The 21415-nt window shown below is 50.4% G+C and overlaps 1 protein-coding gene and 1 pseudogene across 1 annotated transcript; one reads left to right on the top strand and one right to left on the bottom strand.

Moving 5' to 3' along the window:
* The first annotated feature begins 2408 nt into the window (after positions 1–2408).
* On the top strand, positions 2409–6530 carry LOC121478887 (annotated as a pseudogene).
* An 8417-nt stretch (positions 6531–14947) lies between these two features.
* KLK4 (kallikrein related peptidase 4) lies at positions 14948–19396 on the bottom strand. The gene is made up of 6 exons (XM_041729197.1): positions 19333–19396; positions 18667–18738; positions 17186–17348; positions 16534–16784; positions 16311–16447; positions 14948–15389 (listed from the first exon to the last, which is right to left on the bottom strand). Exons 2-6 carry the CDS (start codon positions 18725–18727, stop codon positions 15237–15239), a joined length of 765 nt encoding a protein of 254 aa, XP_041585131.1. The 5' UTR covers positions 18728–18738; positions 19333–19396; the 3' UTR covers positions 14948–15236.
* Positions 19397–21415: the final 2019 nt, after the last annotated feature.

The following is a 21415-nucleotide window of genomic DNA, read 5'->3' as shown; positions in this document are numbered from 1 at the left end:
CTTCCCAATGACAGGGGGAATAATATGGCCGTTTGGTCTGTGGGATCTGTGTCAAATCCTGCCCTAATGTTGTCACTTCTGTGTGTTTGTGTGTGCGTACATGTGTGTTTATGTGGTTTCACCTTGAGGGGTTATAACTATGTTTTCCAGTATAGAGGTTCACAGTCCTTTACCTTGAAAACTCCTTGTTTGGTACTTGTGCATAGTGCAGCTCTGTGTGTGCGTGTGTGTGTGTACATGTGTGTGTGTCTGTCAAGTGTGCAAGGCCCTACTTGTGTCCTAATGCCTGTAAGTCTCTGTACAAGAGACCTTGAACATCAATCATCTGACTTGGGGGCTGGTGTAGAGATGGATAAATATGTCCTGCCTGTATCTTCAGCCATGTCTCTGTCATCTTCAATGCCCAGCCCTGTGTCCAGGTACTGCCCTGGAGTCTGATCCACCGGGTCCACACCGGAATGCTTGGTCTCTGGGTTTGTGCCTGCCACCATGAATCACCACTAAGTGGCATGTGGGTTAATCCAGCTTTGACCTTGACCAGGTACCTGGGTCTGCACAGATGTCTGACTGTGGCCATATTTGTGTTCACAACATGAATATTCACAAGTATGTCCCACAAATATCATGTATTCTTGATTAAAATAACTAATATTTATTAAGCAGTAACTTGTCCTAGGCATTCTCTCTCTCTCTCCGTCTCTCTCTCTCTCTCTCTCTCACAGAAACACACACCCCTATTTATCCTAACAATAACCCTCATTTAATAGATGAGGAAATGGAAACACACAGAGCTCAAATGCTGCTTATAATACCATTTCAGAGACTCGCGTTTGTGAACATCTCTTCAGGGGCCTGAGTGCATACTGATGTCTCTCGCCTGTATATCCTTGTTCAGGACCCCAGCTTGTATTTCTAGACCGTTGTACAAGTGTGTGCCTCTCTGACATGGGATGTGTCCAGACCTCCACTGGAGACTGTGAATTGCGGTCTGAGTTTGTACATCCAAAGCTTTGCGTGAGTGTTGTGCATCCATAGGCACTCGTGACTTATCTATGCCCATATGCACACATACGAACATCTATTGCGATCTGTGAATCACATGTGTATGTCAAGTGAATTTCAGCTTGAAGTGCTCTCCATCTCAGTACTCAGGTTTGAAAGTGTGATTTGCACGTGAGCACATCTGTGAAAGAGTGTGACCACATTCATAAGCTTGTATGACACTGAGTTTGGCTGAGAGGTTGGGAGGAACCAAGTCTCTGTGCCATACATTCTGTGTGCACTCGTTCCATTCATGAGGGCTCCACCATAGTGACATCATCACTTCCCAAAGGCTCCACTTCCTCAAACATCACAGTGGGGAGTAGGAGTTCAACTATGAATTTGGGAGTGGCGGGCGCAGACATTCTGTCTATAGCACCTGGGAAACTTTGTGGGTCAACAGTGGAGGCCAAAAGTCTCCAGTTCTTGAGTCTCTTCTGAGGCTGCAAATTGTGATGTTCAAAGCCACTTAATCCTGAGGTGCATGAATGAGGCCCTTGAGAAATAAATGTTCATTGGAGCGGGGCCACTGGATTTCCTTGAGGAATCTCTACTTGGAAGCGCAGGTCATCTGGGTGTCCTGGGTCTTCAGATACCCAGGTTGAGGACTGAGGAGTTGGGAGGGGCTGTATGTTGGGACCCCTGCCTTGTTTTGGCGAACACTGGATTGTGAGATGCTAGGAGACTGGCTCCAGGACACCTTTGGAATCTCCTATCTTTGAGTCCAATAGCGCTGGGATTGTGGAGCTCTGGCATCCCAAGGATTGATTTTGAGGGAAGTGTTACAGTAGGGGAACTAGTTCTTGCACCTGAAAGTGCGGGAACCAGGGAGTTCTGGAAGTCAGAGCTCCTATTTCAGAGATGTGGGAAGTTGGGGAACACAAGCATCTTGGCTCAGAGAGGTGCGGAGATCAGACAGCTTCAGGGACATAGTGCAAGTATTTGAGGGTCTAATGGGCTTTGGAGTACAAGATGTCTCTTGGGGTGTAGGCATTAGAAGCTTTGTGATAGGCATCATGATTCTCCAGAGCTGCTGATTCTGTCATTCTGGGGCCTCCCTTCCCTGCCCCTGTCATCAGGAGCAAGGCAACAGAGCTATAGGTCCTGTCCCATTTGGCCTCAGACCCTGAAATATATCCAGCATGATCAAGGACCTAGGACAACAGGTGTTTGCTTTTTCATCCCTCCAATAGCCCTGGGGGTGGGGGCTGTCCACACCCAGAAGCAGGGCCAGGCCTTGGCCAGCTTCTGGGTAGCAGCAGAGCAGGGGTGGGGCCCTGGGGGTGTATGTAGGCTTTTAAAGACTCCCCAGGGTTGCTCTCCAGCTCCTAGCTCACTGTCTGCCAGCTCCCAGCACTCCTGTCACCATGTGGTTCCTGGCCCTGTGCCTGGCAATGTCCCTGGGGTGGACTGGTGAGTAGAGTGGATCGAGAGAGGGAGAGGGGCCCTGACTCTCACGGTGCTCTGACCACCCTCCCCTGCCTCCACAAGACCATCTCCTCCCGCCATCAGGCAGCCTATTCCTTCAGCCGATGGCCCAGGCCAGACAGAGTACCAGGTCTTCCTACCTCTCCCATCCCCATCCCAAAGCCTTCCTCACAGCCCTGTCACTGCCACATGGGTCCCTGCTTTCTCTCATGACCCCCAGGCAGTTTTGATAGAAGCACAGCCTGAGGCTATCTCTGTGTCTCACTTTGGGGTTCCCCAACTCTTCCAAGCAGTGTCCCCTTCTCACTGGACCCTGGAACCTCCCCTCTTACCTCCAGTTCTCCAGGGTCCAGTGCTCTGGCTCCTGAGTCCCCAGGTGAACTTTCCCATCCAGCTGCTGGCTCTCTGCCTCAGCCCCTAAATAGTGGAACGTCCTTAGAGCCCTACAGTCTCACCCGAGACATAGGAGCTATCCCAGCCTGAGACCTCTTACCTTCCTTCCCAGTCAATGATCATTTCCTTTGAGGTCCTTATCACTGGTTTCTAGAACCCCTTCCTCCTCTCTGAGCCATCTCCTCCCCCAAGGAACTCAAATTTCACCCCAAAACACCTGGTCTCCACACCACAAATTGCTACAGAAGCTGCCTTGTTGTCTTCTATCTGATTCCTGGGATGGGGTCTATCTCAGCAGAAAATCTCCCCACCCAGGACCCACCTCCATCACAGTTAAGAGGCTGCTGGAGAATTTCAGAGCCTTAGCAAACCTCTGACCATCTCCCCAGACCCTCAGCCTTGCTCTCTGCGCCCATGTTCCTCTCCTGGTCGAGGCTTCCATTCCCACTGCCACCTCCCACCTGCCCTGACCCAGCCACCCCTCTGCAGCTGCCGCACCCCCAATCCTGTCCAGGATCATAGAAGGCAGGGATTGTGAGAAGAATTTCCAACCTTGGCATTCACTTGTGTACAATTTCACTGGTAACAGGTGTGGAGGCATCCTGTGCACTCACAGTGGTTGCTCATGGCTGCCCACTGCCTCCACGAGTGGGTATGAGCAGGAGGTCTCAGGGTGGGGAGTGTCTGTGTTCCCACAGGAATCAACAACTGGGCAGTGTCCCTGGGTTAGCCTCAGGGGAGGCTGGGGGACTGAGGGAGAGAAAGGTGGCCTTGGTCTGGGTCCTATGGAGAGTGGCAGGGATAACCCCGGGGAAGCCCTCTCAGGGCAGCCTGTGTCTCTCTGTCTCCCCTTATAACTGTCTTCCTGTGTCTCTCTGCCCTGTCTCTGTGTCTCCCAGTACCTGGCTTTGTCACGTGTCTGACTGTGATTTATCTCTATCTCCCTCTCTTTCCTGTCTTGGTGTCTGTGTGTGTCCCTGTGTCTGCCCTCCTCTGGGTCTCTCTGCTGCATCCCTGTCACTGTATGTCTCACCCTCCATCTGTCTGCCCCATCTATCTCCCTGGGTCCCTGCTCCACTCCCTCTCCCCCATTGCTGCTTAGCACCTCCCAGGATGGGAGTGAAGGGGACCCTCAGAGAACAGAAGGGACTATCTAGCCGTGTGTGTGTGTGTGTGTGTGTGTGTGTGTGTGTGTGTGTGTGTGAGGGGGCTTCTCAGGTGCCCCACCCCTCCCTCCAGGATAGGGTGTCCTGCAGGGAGACACATAGAATGACTGGTTTCACCTGTTGCCCCATGGGGGCCCAGAGGAAGGAGGAGGAGGAAGGGGAGGAGGAAGATAGGCAGGAGGCAGAAGATGGAGGAGAAGGTCCAGGGAGGAAGGTGGACACTGGCCTTGGGCTGGGAACCAGGCCCACAGCCCCCACTGCAGCTGAGTGGTCCCAGGCCCCCTCCCCACTCTGTCCTCCCTCCCTGTTCTTTCTCATGCTCCCCCCCCCCCCCCGCCCGGGTCTGTATTCTTCACTCTCTCCCTTCGCTTCTTGTCTCTGTCTCACTGGACCTCCACTGCTCCTACTCTTTCCTGTTCCTTCCCTCCTGCTCCTTCCAGGGACCCTTTCTCAGGATTGCTGCCTTTCCCCTTCCACTCCTGCCCCTGTAGGCTCCTTCTGGCTCACTGTTCTCCCCTCTGCCTCATCCCTTTTCCTGTTCCAAGCTCTTTCTTTTTCACTGCTTCTTAGTCTCTGGATCTGTCCTTCATGCTGTCATGATCTTTTGTTTTCCCAAGGTCTCTATTTTTCCATGACTAATTCTTTCCTGCAGCCTCTCTCTCCATGCTTGCTTACTTACTTCATGTTGCTCCCTGGCCGCGTCTCCCTATCCCGCTCCTCTCTCATTCCCTGGGGCCCCCTCTCTCCCCAGATATTACCAGCTCTGGCTGGTTCACCACAACCTGTTCGACCATGAAGATACTGCCCAGTTATTTGAGGATGTTACAAGCTTCCTTCACCCTAAATTCAGCCTGAGTCTCCTGAAGAACCATACTCGCCTCCCGGAAGAGGACTACAGTCATGACCTCGTGCTGCTGCGCCTCACAGAGCCCGCTCAGATTACAGATGCTGTGAGGGTCCTGGACCTGCCCCCCCAGGAACCCCAAGTAGGGAGCACCTGCTATGCCTCTGGCTGGGGCCAGACCCTGCAGCCTGGAGCCCAGACATTTGGGTGTCAGGAGGAAGGGACTGGGAACTGGGCACCTGGTTCTGGGGAACCTCCTTCTGAGGAGCTTCTGAGGAGCCACCTGGGGTCTGGTCACAGATCTTTTTTCCTCCTGCTCCTAGTCACATACATTGGCAATTTCCAGTGTGCAGACCTCAAACTCCTACCCAAAGATGTATGTGCCAAGGCCTGTTCCCAGAAGATGACAGATCAAATGTTGTGCGCTGAGCCTTTGGAGACCATCAGTGACAGCTGTCTGGTGAGTCAGCCCCTCCCCCTCAGTCACCTGAGCTGGTGGAGGGGACCCAGCTTCAGTGCAGGGGGTGTGGGGTTAACCAGGCATCTGTCCCAGTGCTGCCTGGGTGTAGCCCCACCCCCACAGTGCCTGCATTCTGCCCTTTTCCACACCTGGATCCAGGCACCACCTGCCCCTCAGTCTCCCACATCACAGTTCACCTCCCCCTCCATGCAGCACATACTTACTGAACATTTACTATGCCAACTCCTGGGAAGACAGCAGTGACCAACAGAGAACAGCCCCCCTCACAGAGGCTCCCCACCTCTCCCTGCCCCCATGTGAGGGGACACAGATGGACACAGCGACTGTGACACAGAAGTGATAGTGCATGTCAGGAGGTGCTGGTGCCCTGGGGCAGAAGGAGACCTAGCAGGGCAGGGACAGATAGCCCAGTGATGAGGGAGAAGACAGGAAGGAGGTGGGATTGAGTGAACACCTGCAGCAGGTGAATGTGTGTGTGTGGGGGGAAGAGCAGAGGAAGAGCATGAGCTGTGGCTCTGAGGGAAGTGGGCCAGGTGGCATGCCTGATGCGGCATGTGAGGGTATCAGTGAGGCTAGTGTGGATGGAGCCCAATGAGCAAAGGGAGAGAGTGGGAGGTGATGCCAGAGGGAAGAAGGGCACCCATCCTGTGGGGCTTCACCTGGGGCAAAAGGGAGGTAACTGTGGTTCCTCTGAGGGACCCAGGGGCTGTGGGCAAAGCTAGGCAGAAGCAGGACAAGGTCTGATGTGGGTGTTCACAGGTCCCTTGGGCATCTGTGTGGTCAGATCGCAGGGGTGAGGAGAGGTGGGGGGCCTGGTGTGGAGTGAGGACAGGGGTGGCGAGGGTGGAGGCAGGGATGGGTCCCCACTTCTGATACCCCTAAAGGGAGCCCATAGGGTTTGTTGAGCGACTGAGAGTGAAGAGAGAGGCAGACAAGACTTAGAATGATCCGAACTTTGTCCCTAGTCTCTCAGGTGAGCAGCTTTGTGATCTTTCTTTTCCTCTCCCCTTTGTGCTGCAGGGTAACTCGGGCAGCCCACTTATCTGTGATGGGATGCTTCAAGGAGTCACATCCTGGGGCCATATCCCATGTGGCAGCCCCAGTATGCCTGCTGTCTACACCAAATTGACTCCACTACCTGCAGTGGATCGGAGACACTATGTCAGTGAACAAATGAATGCCTCTGATCTTCCCCTCCTCAGTCAATAGAATACACATCAAATTCTGGCATCATTGAGCCTTTCTGGATACAGAGCACCTGGGAGTTAGGGACCTGCTTGGCATGTGTCCTAAAGTGTGGAGTCAGAGGCAGAGACTGAGACCAGTGGTTTTCAAATGGGGGTGTCCCTCCCACTTCCAGCAGACATTAGGCAATGTCTGGAGACATCTTCTCACACAGGTTCTGCAGGGATGCACTTATGGTGGGGGTGGCCATGGTCCTGTGGGAAGGAGGGTGTCCACCCTCCTAGGGTGGGCAGTGACATATGGCAGATGCTCCGCATGTGGCACTGAGCAGAGTCAGAAGGACAAAGCAGATGTATGCACACCAAGGATGGAGTTTAAAACACAGCCAGAAGTAAAAAAGTGTGAACACACGATGAGTCATGGAGCATAACAGCCTTACACAAATTACAGTATGAACCCACAATACTCATTCTGCAGAACACAGTCAAGTAATGACACAGTCAAGTAATGACAATGAAAACACTAGAAGGGGTGCCTGGGGGAGTGGGAGTGCATCATGAGGATGGGGGAAGCTTTTTATCTTGATGAAGTCCCAATAATTCATTTTTGCTTTTGTTTCTCTTGCCTTCATGGATGTATCTCGCAAGAAGTTGCTATGGCCAAGTTCAAAAAGGGTGTTGCCTGTGTTCTCCTCTAGGATTTTGATGGAATCTTGTCTCACATTTAGATCTTTCATCCATTTTGAGTTAATCTTTGTGTATGGTGCAAGAGAGTGGTCTAGTTTCATTCTTCTGCATGTGGATGTCCAATTTTCCCAGCACCACTTATTGAAGAGACCGTCTTTTTTCCAGTGGATAGTCTTTCCTGCTTTGTCGAATATTAGTTGACCATAAAGTTGAGGGTCCAATTCTGGATTCTCTATTCTGTTCCATTGATCCACGTGTCTGTTTTTGTGCCAGTACCACACTGTCTTGAGGACCACAGCTTTGTAGTACAACCTGAAATCTGGCATTGTGATGCCCCCAGCTATGGTTTTCTTTTTTAAAATTCCCCTGGCTATTCGGGGTCTTTTCTGATTCTACACAAATCTTAAGATGATTTGTTCCAACTCTCTGAAGAAAGTCCATGGTATTTTGATAGGGATTGCATTGAATGTGTAAATTGCTCTGGGTAGCATGGACATTTTCACAATATTAATTCTTCCAATTCATGAGCATGGAATATTTTCCATCTCTTTGTGTCTTCCCCAATTTCTTTCAGAAGTGTTCTGTAGTTTGTAGGGTATAGATCCTTTACCTCTTTGGTTAGGTTTATTCCTAGGTATCCTATGCTTTTGGGTGCAATTGTAAATGGGACTGACTCCTTAATTTCTCTTTCTTCAGTCTCATTGTTAGTGTATAGAAATGCCACTGATTTCTGGGCATTGATTTTGCACACTGCCAAGTTGCTGTATGAGTTCTAGCAATCTTGGGGTGGAGTCTTTTGGGTTTTCTATGTACAGTATCATGTCATCTGTGAAGAGGGACAGTTTGACTGCACAGCAAAAGAAACAGTCAACAAAACTAAAAGACAACCTACAGAATGGGAGAAGATATTTGCAAATGACATATCAGATAAAGGGCTAGTATCCAAGATCTATAAAGAACTTATTAAACTCAACACTCAAGAAACAAACAATCCAATCATGAACTGGGCAAAAGACATGAACAGAGATTTCACCAAAGAAGACATAGACATGGCCAACAAGCACATGAGAAAATGCTCCGCATCACTTGCCATCAGGGAAATACAAATCAAAACCACAATGAGATACCACCTCATACCAGTGAGAATGGGGAAAGTTAACAAGACAGGAGACAACAAATGTTGGAGAGGATGTGGAGAAAGGGGAACCCTCTTGTACTTTTGGTGGGAATGTGAACTGGTGCAGCCACTCTGGAAAACTGTGGGGGTTCCTCAAAGAGTTAAGAATAGATCTGCCCTACGACCCAGCAATTGCACTGCTGGGGATTAACCCCAAAGATACAGCTGCAGTGAAATGCAGGGACACCTGCACCCTGATGTTTCTAGCAGCAATGTCCACAATAGCCAAACTGTGGAAGGAGCCTCGGTGTCCACCAAAAATAATGGATAAAGAAGATGTGGTCTATGTATACAATGGAATATTCCTCAGCCATTAGAAACGACAAATACCCACCATTTGCTTCAATGTGGATGGAACTGGAGGGTATTATGTTGAGTGAAGTAAGTCAATCGGAGGACAAACATTATATGGTCTCATTCATTTGGGGAATATAAAAAATAGTGAAAGGGAATAAAGGGGAAAGGAGAGAAAATGAGTGGGAAATATCAGAGAGGGAGACAGAACATGAGAGATCCCTAACTCTGGGAAACGAACAAGGGGTAGTGGAAGGGGAGGTGGGCAGGGGGTTGGGGTGACTGGGTGATGGGCACTGAGGGGGGCACTTGGCGGGATGAGCACTGGGTGTTCTGCTAAATGTTGGCAAATTGAACTCCAATAAAAAAAAATAAAAAAGAATGAGGACGAGGAAATCATTAGTTGTTAGTCGAGGGTGTGAGTCAATGAATTGAATGTAAACACAGTGAAGGGGCTTGTCATGGATGCTGTCAAGGGTCTATGAACCAAGGAATACAGTTACCTCAGCCCCCTGCCCATGAGGCCCCCAAAAGAGAGTGAATCAAGAGGGAATTGTGTGACAGACTCCTTGGACACCACTGCAGGACGGTTGGGCTGCCGTCTCGGGACAGGATCCAGGCTCAGAGACGCACACTGGGGACAGAGCTGTTAGGGAGAGACTCCCGTCCCGTCTCTAACCCTCTCCAACTTCTGGGAGACCCTTTTCCAGAGCTGAGGAAAAGCACTTCCTCTTCTACGTAGGCCCCACCCCAGAGAGGAAACCCTGCCCCCAAAGCCCCGCCGCACGCCCGCCCCTGCCCCCAGCCCTCCAAGAGGTAGGAGCAGTGGAGTCCCCCCCGCTGCAACACGGCCACCTTCCAGGGTGGTCTGCACTCCGTACCGTTAGTGATGGGGCTTTGGGCGGCCCTGGACTCCTGGAGGCGGGGTCGGAGCCGAAGGGGCGGGGCCAAGGCTCACGGCGGGGCCAGAGCTCAGGGGGTGGGGTCAAGGACCAAGGAAAGTTCAGGAAGGTGAGGCCTGGACACTGTCTCCCATCAAGAAAGTTATACATTGGAACCCCTCTTTTGCAAATCTGTCCCTCCACCCCTCGCCTCTCCCCACCCTGACACAACAGTTGAAAAACCTGCCTGCTTGCTCACAGCATCTCACATTCACATGCTTTCCCTCCCCAAGATGAATCTCTGCCTATGCAAGAGTCCTGAGGACGGCTCCTACTCTACCGAGTCCTCAGCTGAGTGTGAGGCCCTTAGCTCAGGTCTGTCCACCCTCCTTCTCTCTCTAGGCTCTTTCACTATCTCCCAGGATATGGGGGGGAGGGGAGGGCTGCAGAAAGGGCTCCTGCCTCATCCTCAGCCCTGAGATTTTAGCTCCGAGATGAGAAGCCTAGAGACCTAGAGCCAGGAATGCAAGACAGCTGGGAGGAAAAGACAGAGAAAGTGTCTGGAAGAGTGGCAGCAGAGGGAAGATGGCCCAACAGTGACCAAAACAATAAAATAAAATAAATTTAAAAAAATCAGAGAAACACACAGTGAGGCTCAGAAACATAGAGATTCAGAAAGAAAGAGACAGAAGGTTAAGGCAAGAGTGTCAGAGCTGGGCCAAATCAGGTGATGGAGACACAGAGAGGGACAGGAGAGCTGATGGATGCTGTGTCTGGAGGATACAGAGATGAAGCAGAGACAGAGGGAAAGAGAAATTACCAGGCCGAGATATAGACTCCGACTCCCAGTTGGAGAGACAGAGACCTCAGAGACCTGGAAGGTGACATGGGAGCCAGAGAGGCAGGACATAGACTCCCCTGTCACTCACTCACTGGGTTGATCTGGGCTGGACTCCAATCTGCCACTGCTTCCTGGAGCCACCCAGAACCTTATAGGCTCCTCTCTGTGGGCTTTCCCACCCCTATGGCTGGTGGACACAAGCCTCGGGGGTCAGATGCTGCCTTCTTCCAGTCCACAACCCCTCCACCCACCATCAGGGTGTTTAGAGTTTGGGGTGGGAACAGGCACTTTTAGGGTGGCTTCTGACCCAGAGCCCCAGGAGGCTCTTAGCTCCAGCTAGCACCAGATCTTCATTTCCAGAGGTCTCCACACCTCAGTCTTCTTTGTTTACATTTATTGGAAATTTTGTTTTAAGGATTTTATTTATTCATGAGAGACAGAGAGGGAGGCAGAGACACAGGCAGAGGGAGAAGCAGGGTCCTTGTAGGGAGCCCAACGCAGGACTCGATTCCAGGACCCTGGGATCAGGACCCTGAGCCAAAGGCATACACTCAACCACTGAGCCACCCAGGTGCCCTGGTTGATTGGCAACTTTTTGTCTAACACCTTGGCTCCTTTATATTCACCCACTCTTCTTTCTCATCTAATTATGCAAAGCTCTAAATCTGCTGCTCCCCACAAGTTTTCATATATCACAATTTCCTCATTCAGTTCTAAGTTTTTAAAAATTTCTATTATGACTTTTCCATCCATTTTTGTCCATCATGATTGATATTTATCATGAACTATTCAGATGAATGGTTGCATTTTAACTTCTGTGTGTGAAGAAACCCCACACCCCCGCCCCCGTGAGTGGGACCAGGCCTAACCCAGAGGCAGCCCATCCAGGCGCCTCCCATGAATTCAAGCAACAAAAACATTCTGTTTTTCCGAGATAAGAAAACTATCCCCCCCCCTCGCCCTGACTGGAAAAGTCCCTGAACATGGTCGTGTTGACCTTCAAAGAAATCAATCATGTCATAACCCGAATGCTATGCTACTCCCGCGGTTTTTTGCCTTTAAAAGATGCCTGTAATTGCTAATCGGCGCTCTGCCACCTCTGAGGCGGAGAGCCCGTTTGCGCAAACGTCCAATAAACCCTCTTGCTTGTTGCATCTGCCTGTCTGGGGTCTGAGTCTCTGGGGCGTCCACCGGGACACGTTGGCACCTGTGAGCCAGGGTCCAACATGTGTATGGGAATTATGTGATGTGCATATTGGATTTTAATTTTCTTGCATCTTGGTTGGAGAATGTGGTCTGTGTGATACCAAATCCTTTGCATGATAGTGGCATTGAAATCTCACACTTCCATGGGGCGAATTGCTCCATTTCTTCCTATACTCCTACCAATTTTTATATTAAGTATTATTGATGAGGGAGCAGAAGGCAAGCTGAGGACAAAGCACCAATGGACACCCTGCAACCTTCCGCTACAGTCCTGATGGTGTGTGTGTGTGACATTCCTCCAGGAAACTCCCAACTGTCTTTTTTTAAAAAAAGATTCTATTTATTTATTAGTGAGAGACACAGAGAGAGAGAGAGGCAGAGACACAGGCAGAGGGAGAAGCAGGCTCCATGCAGGGAGCCCAATGCGGGATCACAACCTGAGCCGATGGCAGATGCTCAACCACTGAGCCACCCAGGTGCCCCACCTTTTACATTCTAATCTGAGTTTAACCAATTGCATTTATTGTAATTATTGATATATTTGGGACTGTTAATATTATCTTACTTTTATTTTTTTAAAGATATTTTATTTATTTATTCATGAGAGACACAGAGAGAAAGAGACAGAGACGTAGGCAAAGGGAAGAGCAGGCTTCCCATGGGGAGCCCAGTGCAGGTCTTGATCCTGAGACCATGGGATCATGCCCTGAGCCAAAGGCAAACACTCAGCCGCTCAACTGCTGAGCCACCCAGGCAGTCCTTATCTTACTTTTAAATTACCATTTGTGTTGCTTCTTCTATGTTCCCTGCCTTTTGAGATCATATGATTTTGTGGGGGGTTTTCCTTTCTACTTCTCTGGACTTAATATATGCTATTTTTACTCATTAGTGGTTACACTTTATATTTTATACTATGACATATTTTTCTTGTCATGCAATTCAAAATATTTTCTAACTTCCAGTATGGTTTCTTGTTTGAGCTGTGGGTTATTTAGAAGCGTATTTCAAAAATCAACACATGCAGGGATTTTCTGCATTTCTGCATAATCATTTTGTCATGATTTCTGGCATAATTACCTTGTGGTCAGACAACATACTCTGTATATTACATATAAACTTTGAAGTTTGTTGAGACTGGCTTCATAGCTCAGTATCTGTTCACTTTTTGTAAATGGCTGTATGAAGCTTTTCATTGAGGTATAATTTTTTATTGAGGTATATACAGTGTAACAGAGAGGCGTCAAGTGCACAGTTCAATGAGTTTTTTTAAAAATTACTTTTATTTATTTTTAAATTTTTATTTATTTATGATAGTCACACAGCGAGAGAGAGAGAGAGAGAGGCAGAGACATAGGCAGAGGGAGAAGCAGGCTCCATGCACCGGGAGCCCGACGTGGGACTCGATCCCAGGTCTCCAGGATCACACCCTGGGCCAAAGGCAGGCGCCAAACCGCTGCGCCACCCAGTTCAATGAGTTTTAACGAATGCATCACCCCTGTAACCCACACTCCTGTCAAGTTCTAGAGAATTTCCATCACCTCAGAAAGTTCCCTTACAACACCTCCCATTGCTTCCACATCTACTCCTCCTTCCCATGCCATGATTAGCTCCGTCTGTTCTAGAATTTCATATATAAAAGGAATCATACAGTGTGTAATATTTTGTGCCTGGCTTCTTTCACTCAGTGTAATGATTTTGAGATGTGCCTACATTGTTGGGTATATCAACAGTTCATTTCTTTTTATTATTAAGTAGCATTCCATTGAATGAATATGTCATGGTTTGTCCATGCACCCTTTATGAACATTTGGGTTTTTTCCAATTTGGGAGATTGGGAGGAAAGCTTCTATGGGCATTCTTGGAAAGTCTGTTGTTTTTTTTGTTTTCATTGCTCTTACATAACTACCTAGGAGTAGACCTCCTGGTTATGGGGTAGATGCATGCTCATCTTTCTCAGAAACTGCCAAACTGTTTTGCAAAGCAGTTGTACCATTTACATCCCCTCCGCAATGTATGAGTTACAGCTGCTCTACATGTTAATCAACATTCGGTGCTGCAATTCTTTTTAAGTTTAGCCATTCTGGTAGATGCACATTTTGGAAAGATTGTATATTCTTCACGTACTGGGTGCAATGTTCTATATATAGCCATTAAATAGAATTTGTTAATCCTATTGTTCAGGTCATCTATGTCCTTATTCACCTTGTTCATTCTATTTTCTTTCTTTCTTTCTTTCTTTCTTTCTTTCTTTCTTTCTTTCTTTCTTCTTTCTTTCTTCTTTCTTTCTTTCTTTCTTTCTTCTTTCTTTCTTTCTTTCTTTCTTTCTTTTCTTTCTTCTTTCTTTCTCTCTTTCTTTCTTCTCCTTCCTTCCTTCCTTCCTTCCTTCCTTCCTTCCTTCCTTCCTTCCTTCCTTCCTTCCTTTCTTTTTCATTGTAAGTAGGTTCTATGCCCAATGTGTTCCATGCTTGAACTTACAACCCTGAGATCAAGAGTCGCATGTTTTACTGAGTGAGCCGGCCAAGCCCATCTGATGTATTATTTTCTTTTTTTAAAATGTTATTTATTTGTTCATGAGAGACACACAGAGAGAGGCAGAGACACAGGCAGAGGGAGAGGCAGAGGGAGAGGCAGGCTCCCTGTGGGGAGCCAGATGCGGGACTCAATCCCAGGACCCTGGGATCATGACCTGAGCCAAAGGCAGAGGCTCAACCACTGAGCCACCCAGGTGCCCCTGTTCTATTATTTTGTAAGAGGCATCTTTAAATCCTCTTCTGTGAGTGGGGGTTTGTTTATTTTACTTTTAGTTATTTCACTCCTTACTTTATACATTTTGAGGAATACCTCCAGATTCCCAAATAATACATTTATTAGTATATTCTTGAATAGATATTCTTAGCTGTATGTTCTTATGAATACAATTTATCAGTGAAAAGTATGAGAACAATTCCAAATATTTTTGGACCCTCAGTCTCCCTGCATCTCTGCCCTCTATTTCCTTATGTCTCTGTGACTCTTCCCAACATAGTCCAGTTACAGCAGGAGGGTTCTGAGGCAGATTCAAATGAAAAATTCTTCAAATGCATTTAAGAAAACAAAACCAAAACAGGTTAAGCAAAGCAAAATAAACCAAGCAAGAAACCCTCATTAACTTGCCATTTGCCAACTTGACTTTTTTTTGAAACTGGACAATATCCACAGAATCAATTTCTCTTAATCTGTCAAGCATATCTCCTCCCTTGGGAATCCAGTGACCCTCCTGGGGGAAACTATTTGCTGGAATCCTTTGAATGGGAATAGAAGCAAGGAAGACAGTTCAAACAGAGCTTGTGCTTCTCTTGGATTTTATTTCTGGGCTTAAGAGAAGGGGACAAAAAAAGATGAAAAACCAATCTTCTCTGCCCCTGGTAAGGCCAGGTCAATTTTGTGTCGCAAGGGGGCACTGTGTACAGGAAAAGATTCTCGGTGGGATTGGATTCTTGGGGCTGAGGGAGGAGGGGATTGGGGGTCTAGACTCCTGGGTCCTAGGGAGGAAAGCACTGCAACCCCAGGTTCCTGAATCCTTTCCACCAACATATATTGGGGGGCTCATTTTCTTGGGTCCAAGTCCTAGGAATTAACTGTCCTGGATGGTTTTCTGTATCCAGTCCTTGAACTTGCAGAGGTTGGTGTAGACACCTGGCACGTGGGGTAGGCCACACTGGGCTTGTCCAAAAGACACGAGGCCCTGCAGGGACCCGTTGCAGACCAGGGGGCCCCCAGAGTCACCCTGTTGTTGGAGAGAGAGACAGAATCCAAAACACAGAGAGGTGAAGACAGATTGAGATCAGAAAGGAACCAAAAGACACCAAGAGACAAAGACAGGGAAATAAAAGATAACAACATACACCTTCCAGAACTCTGATTGGTCCCTTTCAGAGGGAGCCTTGACTCTAGGGAGTTCTGCACTCCTCTTTCCTCTCTCTCTCTCTTTTTTTTAAAGACTTGATTTATTTATTCGAGAGAGAGAGAGAGAGAGAGAGAGAGAGAGGCAGAGACACAGGCAGAGGGAGAAGCAAGCTCCATGCAGGGAGTGGATACGGGACTTGATCCTGGGACCCCAGGATCACGCTCCAAGCCAAAAGCAGGCGCTAAATCACAGAGCTACCCAGGTGTCCCTACATTCCTCTTTCCCAACAGCTGCTTGGTTCTCCTGGATTTGTTATTCTCTCTTGCTCTATCTCCTCCCTGTGGCTTCTTTGTCTCTGACTCCCAGAGTCTTTGTAACTCTCTGCATGGCTTTGTATATTCTATCCCCCCCACCCCCCCCACCCCCCGCCATTTCTCTTTCTGTTTCATCTCTACCAGTCTATTTCTCCTTGAGGTACTTCTTTTTAAAAAAAATTTATTTAGATTTAAATTTAAATTTAAAATTTTATTTATTTATTCATGAGAGACACACAGAGAGAGGCAGCCTCCGAACGGAGCCTGATGTGGGACTCGATCTCGAATCCTGGGATCACTCCCTGAGCCAAAGGCAGGCGCTCAACTGCTGAGCCACCCAGGCGTCCCTCCCTGAGGTATTTCTGTGTATGTGCTCCTGTCTATTCCTCTGTTTCTCCATCTCTCTCTCCCCATGTCTGTTTCTCCCTGAGTGTCCCTTTCTCCCTTCTCTACCTCCCTCCTCCCTCTCCCCATTCCCATCTCTCACGTGGCAGGAGTCCTTTCGGTCCTGTCCTCCGCCTGCGCAGAACATGCTGGGGTGGTACACAGGGGCATAGAAGGCATTGCAGGTCTCCTCGGGCACCACGGAGATATTCACGCACTGGAGCACTTGGGGCTGCCTGCCTGCGACACAGAGCTCTGGGTCAGCGCCTCTGGCTGGGAGGAGAAGCCTGTAGGGAGGGTGGACGCACTCACACTTGGGAGCTCACCATCTATCAGCTGACCCCAGCCAGAAACGAGGCAAGAATCCCCAGCGGTCGGGCACTGGGAGGCGATGCTGATGTTCTGGATGGTGTCAGACTCGGACACCGATTCTTTCAACTTGATGAGCATGAGGTCGTTGGCGACAAAGGGTTTGTTGTACTCTGGGTGCTGTATGGAGAGGTCAGTCTCCATCATCCGGCTGCCTGGCTCCTGGTTGGGCTCAAGACTGTGCAGTCCCAGCCCGATGGTGTAGGAGCTGAGGACCACCGGGCACTGGTTAGTTTTGTGGCAACTACACCGCTATCTACATTGTCACCCTCAACCTCAACCCCGTCTCCACCCCCTTACCCCAACTCCATCCGCCTCGCTAAACGCGACACTAAGAGCTACCTAACCAGGATCTCAAATCCTCCTCACTTGCACAATCAGCAATTCAGCGACAAGAACTTGTCTTAACCCACTCAGGACTCAGCAACTGAGCTGGGATTTTCGACCCTGGGCTGAGGCTTTGCAAAGCAACAGCTTCCGCTTCGCCTGCAGTCTCGCTGCACAAGGTTCCACTCTTAGCCCGAGATTAGGCCCCTCGGCTCAGCTAACGTTACCTCCAGGTCCCCCCCACTCCGCCCCGCCTCCGCCCCCACCCTGCCCAGCACTCACTTCTGGAAACAGTGTGCGGCTGACAGCACCCATTGCGGATGCACCAGAACGCCCCCGCAGAAAAACTCGTCTTCCGTGAACAGTGCCGCCTGCCAGGGCTGTGAGTGCGGGCTGCAGTCCTCGCCGTTGATGATGTGGCTGCCGCCACCCGAGGCCAAGGATCCTGAGGGCGGATCGGGGCTGGGGGCGGGCTCTGGGTGGAAGCAGGGCCCCGAGGGGCGTGGCCACGGGCTAGGGGCGTGGCTAGGGCTTCAAGGGTGCAGTCGGGACTGGGGCTGGTCTCAGGGTGGAGCCGAGGCTCCAAGGAGCAGGCTTCGATCTGTGCAGGGGTGAGGGCCAGGCTAGGGGGCAGGATCAAAAAGCAGGACTAGGGCTCCTGAGGGCGGGGTCGCAGCGCACGGGGCGTGGCCAGTGCTTCAGGGGCGAGGCTATGGTGCAGGGGCGTGACCGGGCGGGGCCCCATGGGTGGGGTCAGGGATCCCGAGGGCAGAGTCAGGGCTCCTAGGGGCAGTGTCAGGAATGCGGAGGTAGTCTCAGGAGGTGGGACCAGGCCTCCTGGAGGCGGGGTCCTGATGCAGGGAGTTCAGGGACCAGATTTCTTGGGGTGGGATGGGAGTCCGGAAGCGGGGATCAGTAAGGAGTAAGGAGAGGGGAGTTGCAGCTTTGAGGCCGCCACATCCAACTCCAAGACCCACATGCAATCCCTCTCCGTCTGTCTCCCTCCCTCCTCCCATCAGTGCGCGCGCGCGCACACACACACGCACCACACCAGGCTCGTGCACTATCCGAGCCACAATCCCCCAGAATAGACAGAAACCCTCCAACAGGGTGCAGAGACAAGAGTGACACCCCAGATGCTCAAGGACATCCCCACCCTCTCTGTGGCCCTCCGAGTTACACCTTCCCCAGCTCAGCCTTCTCCACAGTCGCACCAGCAACAAGCTGGCTCATCGAGAAACCCCATCATATAGCCCCGTGACATGGGCCCCTGGGGGTCCCTGGATCAGAGACTGGGGAGGTAGGCACATATTCCCAGTAATGGGTGACCAGAAGCACCATCTTCCTGTCAGCGGCACCCTGGGCTCCCCAGGCCCTCACAGCATTATCCCTCCTTTCCCCCCCCATTACCCTGGGGGGGGGGGTTTCAAGGCACAGAAGGTCAGAATTCTTCATCCAGGAACGCACTGACTCACCGGTTCGACTACACAGCCCATCACCCTGTCACACACAGAGGTGTGCAAAGCTACACACACACACAGTACACAGTACACACACACACACAGTACACCAGCAGCACACACACAAACTCTCTGTGATACAAGGAATCACGTATGTTTAACCAGAGAGCATCAGTCACATGGTACTGTCATACAGGCAGCTTTAGTCATACCTGGGAGGACCCTGATTCATGCCTGTGCAGCCACAAACACTGTGCCCCCAGGCACAGACAGTCACACACACACACACACACCCTCAGATACCTGTGACACCGAGGATGAGGTACCCCAGGAAACAGCCCCAGGGGTTTCCTGCTGTGGTCATCACGTCAGCGCCTGGACACGAAGGTCAGTTTCTGATGAGTCTGGGGGACCTACAGCCCAAATCTATCTGTTTCTGTCTCTCTTTCTGTCCCCCTAGGGTATCATTGGTCAGACAAGGACCTGTGCCACCCCTGCTCCCCCTAATAGACACATCGTAGGTCTGAGATCCTGGCCCAGAGCCTCAGAACCTGGAGAGATTTAGAGAGGGAGAGAGGAAGGGAGAGGGAGAGAGAAATAGAAAGAGAATTCTGCAGAAAGGAAGGGATGGAGGAATTGTCCTTCTATGTCTCAGCTGGGAGATGGGAGAGTAGGAGCATGGAGGTCGGAGGGAACTGAGAGGGAGCACTTGCAAGAGATAATCAGAGACAGTCTGAGAACCAGAGTCATAGAGAGAGACATTCAGAGAAACAGACTAGGGCAGCCAGGGAGAGAAATGAAGAGACACTCCTAACTAGAGAGAGAGTGAGAGAGTGAGAGAGACCTCTTTGGAGGGGAGACACAGAGACACAGGGTCACCAGGCTGAGAAGATTCACAGTGACAGGGGCTTGTAGGGAGACTGCACTCTTAGGGGCGGTGGGCGGGGCAGGGACCACAGGGGCACTCACCTGGCTGCCTCTGGGCTCTGGGATCCTGCGCTGGGCTGCGCTCCCACTGGCTGTTTCCTGCAGGGGCCCCTGTGGGACTTATAAGCATCCCCAGCTGGGCCGGCCTGCCCCCGGGGGACACATTCCTGGGGTCAGGTGCTGCATGTTTCCAGCTCAGCGTTCATGGGGCTGCCCTGGTGCCAGGCTACCGTCAGGGGGCCAGAGGTGCCGGAAGCAGTGACCCAGCAAGGATATCCTGGAATTAGGGTCCCACTTGTTTCTTGTTTTTTTCTCTCTTTCTGTCGTGTTCTTATTCTCTCTTGCTCTCTTTCACTTTCTTTTTTTAAAAAATATTTATTTATGTATTTATTTATTTGAGAAAAGAGCACAGAGGGAGAGGGAGAAGCAGACTCCTGCTGACTAGGGAGCCTGAGATGGGGCTCAATCCCAGGACACCAAGATCATGACTGGAGCTGAAGGCAGATGCTTAACCATCTGAGCCACCCAAGTGCCCATGTTCTCTTTCATCTTCTCTCTCTTATGTTCTCTTATTTTCTCTCTTACTAAATCTCTCCCATTCTCCCTCCCTCCCTCTGTCTTCCTGCTGTGCTTCCCCAGCAAACCTTCCTGGGTTCAAATCCAGACTGCGTCATGGTCTACCTGTGGAACCTTGGGGTCACTGCATCTCTCTTAGCCTCCATTTTCCCATCTGTGAAATTGGAGAACCATAGTTCTTCACTCCTCAGATACATCCAAAGAGATAATGCAGGGAAAGTGCTTTGGCACAGTGTCGGGCATGTAGTAGGTGCCCAGTGAGTGGGAGCAAGATGAAGCCCTTCCTCAGTGAGGAGCAATTGTGTACCTGCCACCCTCTGAGCTCTGCTGTCTGCCATGGAGATGCAGGAAGGAACAAGCAAATTCTAGCACTCATTAAGCTCTCATCCTAGTAGGGGAGACAAACAGAAAAACTGAAAGGAAATATCTGAGAGTCACCTGTGTGCAGAGAACACGGGCAATGGTAGAGAACTGGGGCAGCGGGCTTTCAGCAGATAAGGGGGTGATTGGGGAGCCAGAGGAGGGGCTATTTAGGTTGACAGCCAGCATGCCACGTGAGCCTTGCAGAAAAAAAGAGAGAACTCGATGTGTGCAAGGCCGAATAAGGAGAAGGAACAGAGCAGATTGTGCAGGAGTTTAAGGGCTGGGGAAGATGTTTGGGGTTTATTTTAAGTGCAATGGATTTTAAGCATAGGAATAGAGGGAGTGTCATGATTTCATATACTTTTAAGAGACATCTTGTGTGGAGAATTGCTGTAGGGTGAGAGGGGAGCAGAGACCAGCACGGAGGTGGGGTGATGCTGTGGTCCTAGGAGAAGAGGAATGAACAGACAGATGCAGGGCTCATTTTGGAGGTAGAGTCAATATACTCACCAAGGGGTGGAGAGTGCAGAGGGAGGGGAGATGAGAATGGTGCCTCTGAGGTTTGGTCTGACCATTTGTGGTGCCATTTGTGGAGGTGGGCAAGGAGATGTGGTGGCAAGGTGGAGGTGGGGATGCCAGTCCGGAGCCAAGTGGTTGGACGCATGGGCAGGCAGAGGTGCAGGCAGAGGTCAGCACTGTTGAAAAGCAGTGGGGAGTCACAGGGGAGAGGTGGTGTTTAGAGCCATGGGGTTGGGTGAGATCACCTAAGGAGCAGGTGTGGACGGCTTTGATGAGGGGTTGGGTGGCAGATGACCGTGATGATGAAGCATGAATGTCTGTGCTTCTCTCTGCCTCTCTCTGGCCTTGTCTCTGTTTCTCTGACCCCCTCTCTTTCTGTGTCTCTCTCTTAGTACCTGTCTGGTTCTCTAGCCCTGTCTCCATTTGTCTGCCTGCATTCAGTCTCCTGGTGGCACACGGACCTCCACCCCTGCCCTGGTCCTGGAACCAATAGCCTGACCACAAGGACAGAGGAGGCTGAGAGGAGGGTGGGGACGGGTTGGCAGGAAGTGGTGTGGTGCAGGGTGGGCTCAGGTCTCACAGCCACCCAGACGTGACTAAGGTCTGGTGGGTTGCAGGAGGCAGGTTAGGGCCAGTGCTGAGGCCCAGGGCTGGACAACTGAAAGAA

The sequence above is a fragment of the Vulpes lagopus genome, chromosome 2 (genome assembly GCF_018345385.1).
Source record: "Vulpes lagopus strain Blue_001 chromosome 2, ASM1834538v1, whole genome shotgun sequence".
Lineage (NCBI taxonomy): Eukaryota > Metazoa > Chordata > Mammalia > Carnivora > Canidae > Vulpes > Vulpes lagopus.
This window is presented reverse-complemented; position numbering and strand designations above follow the sequence as displayed.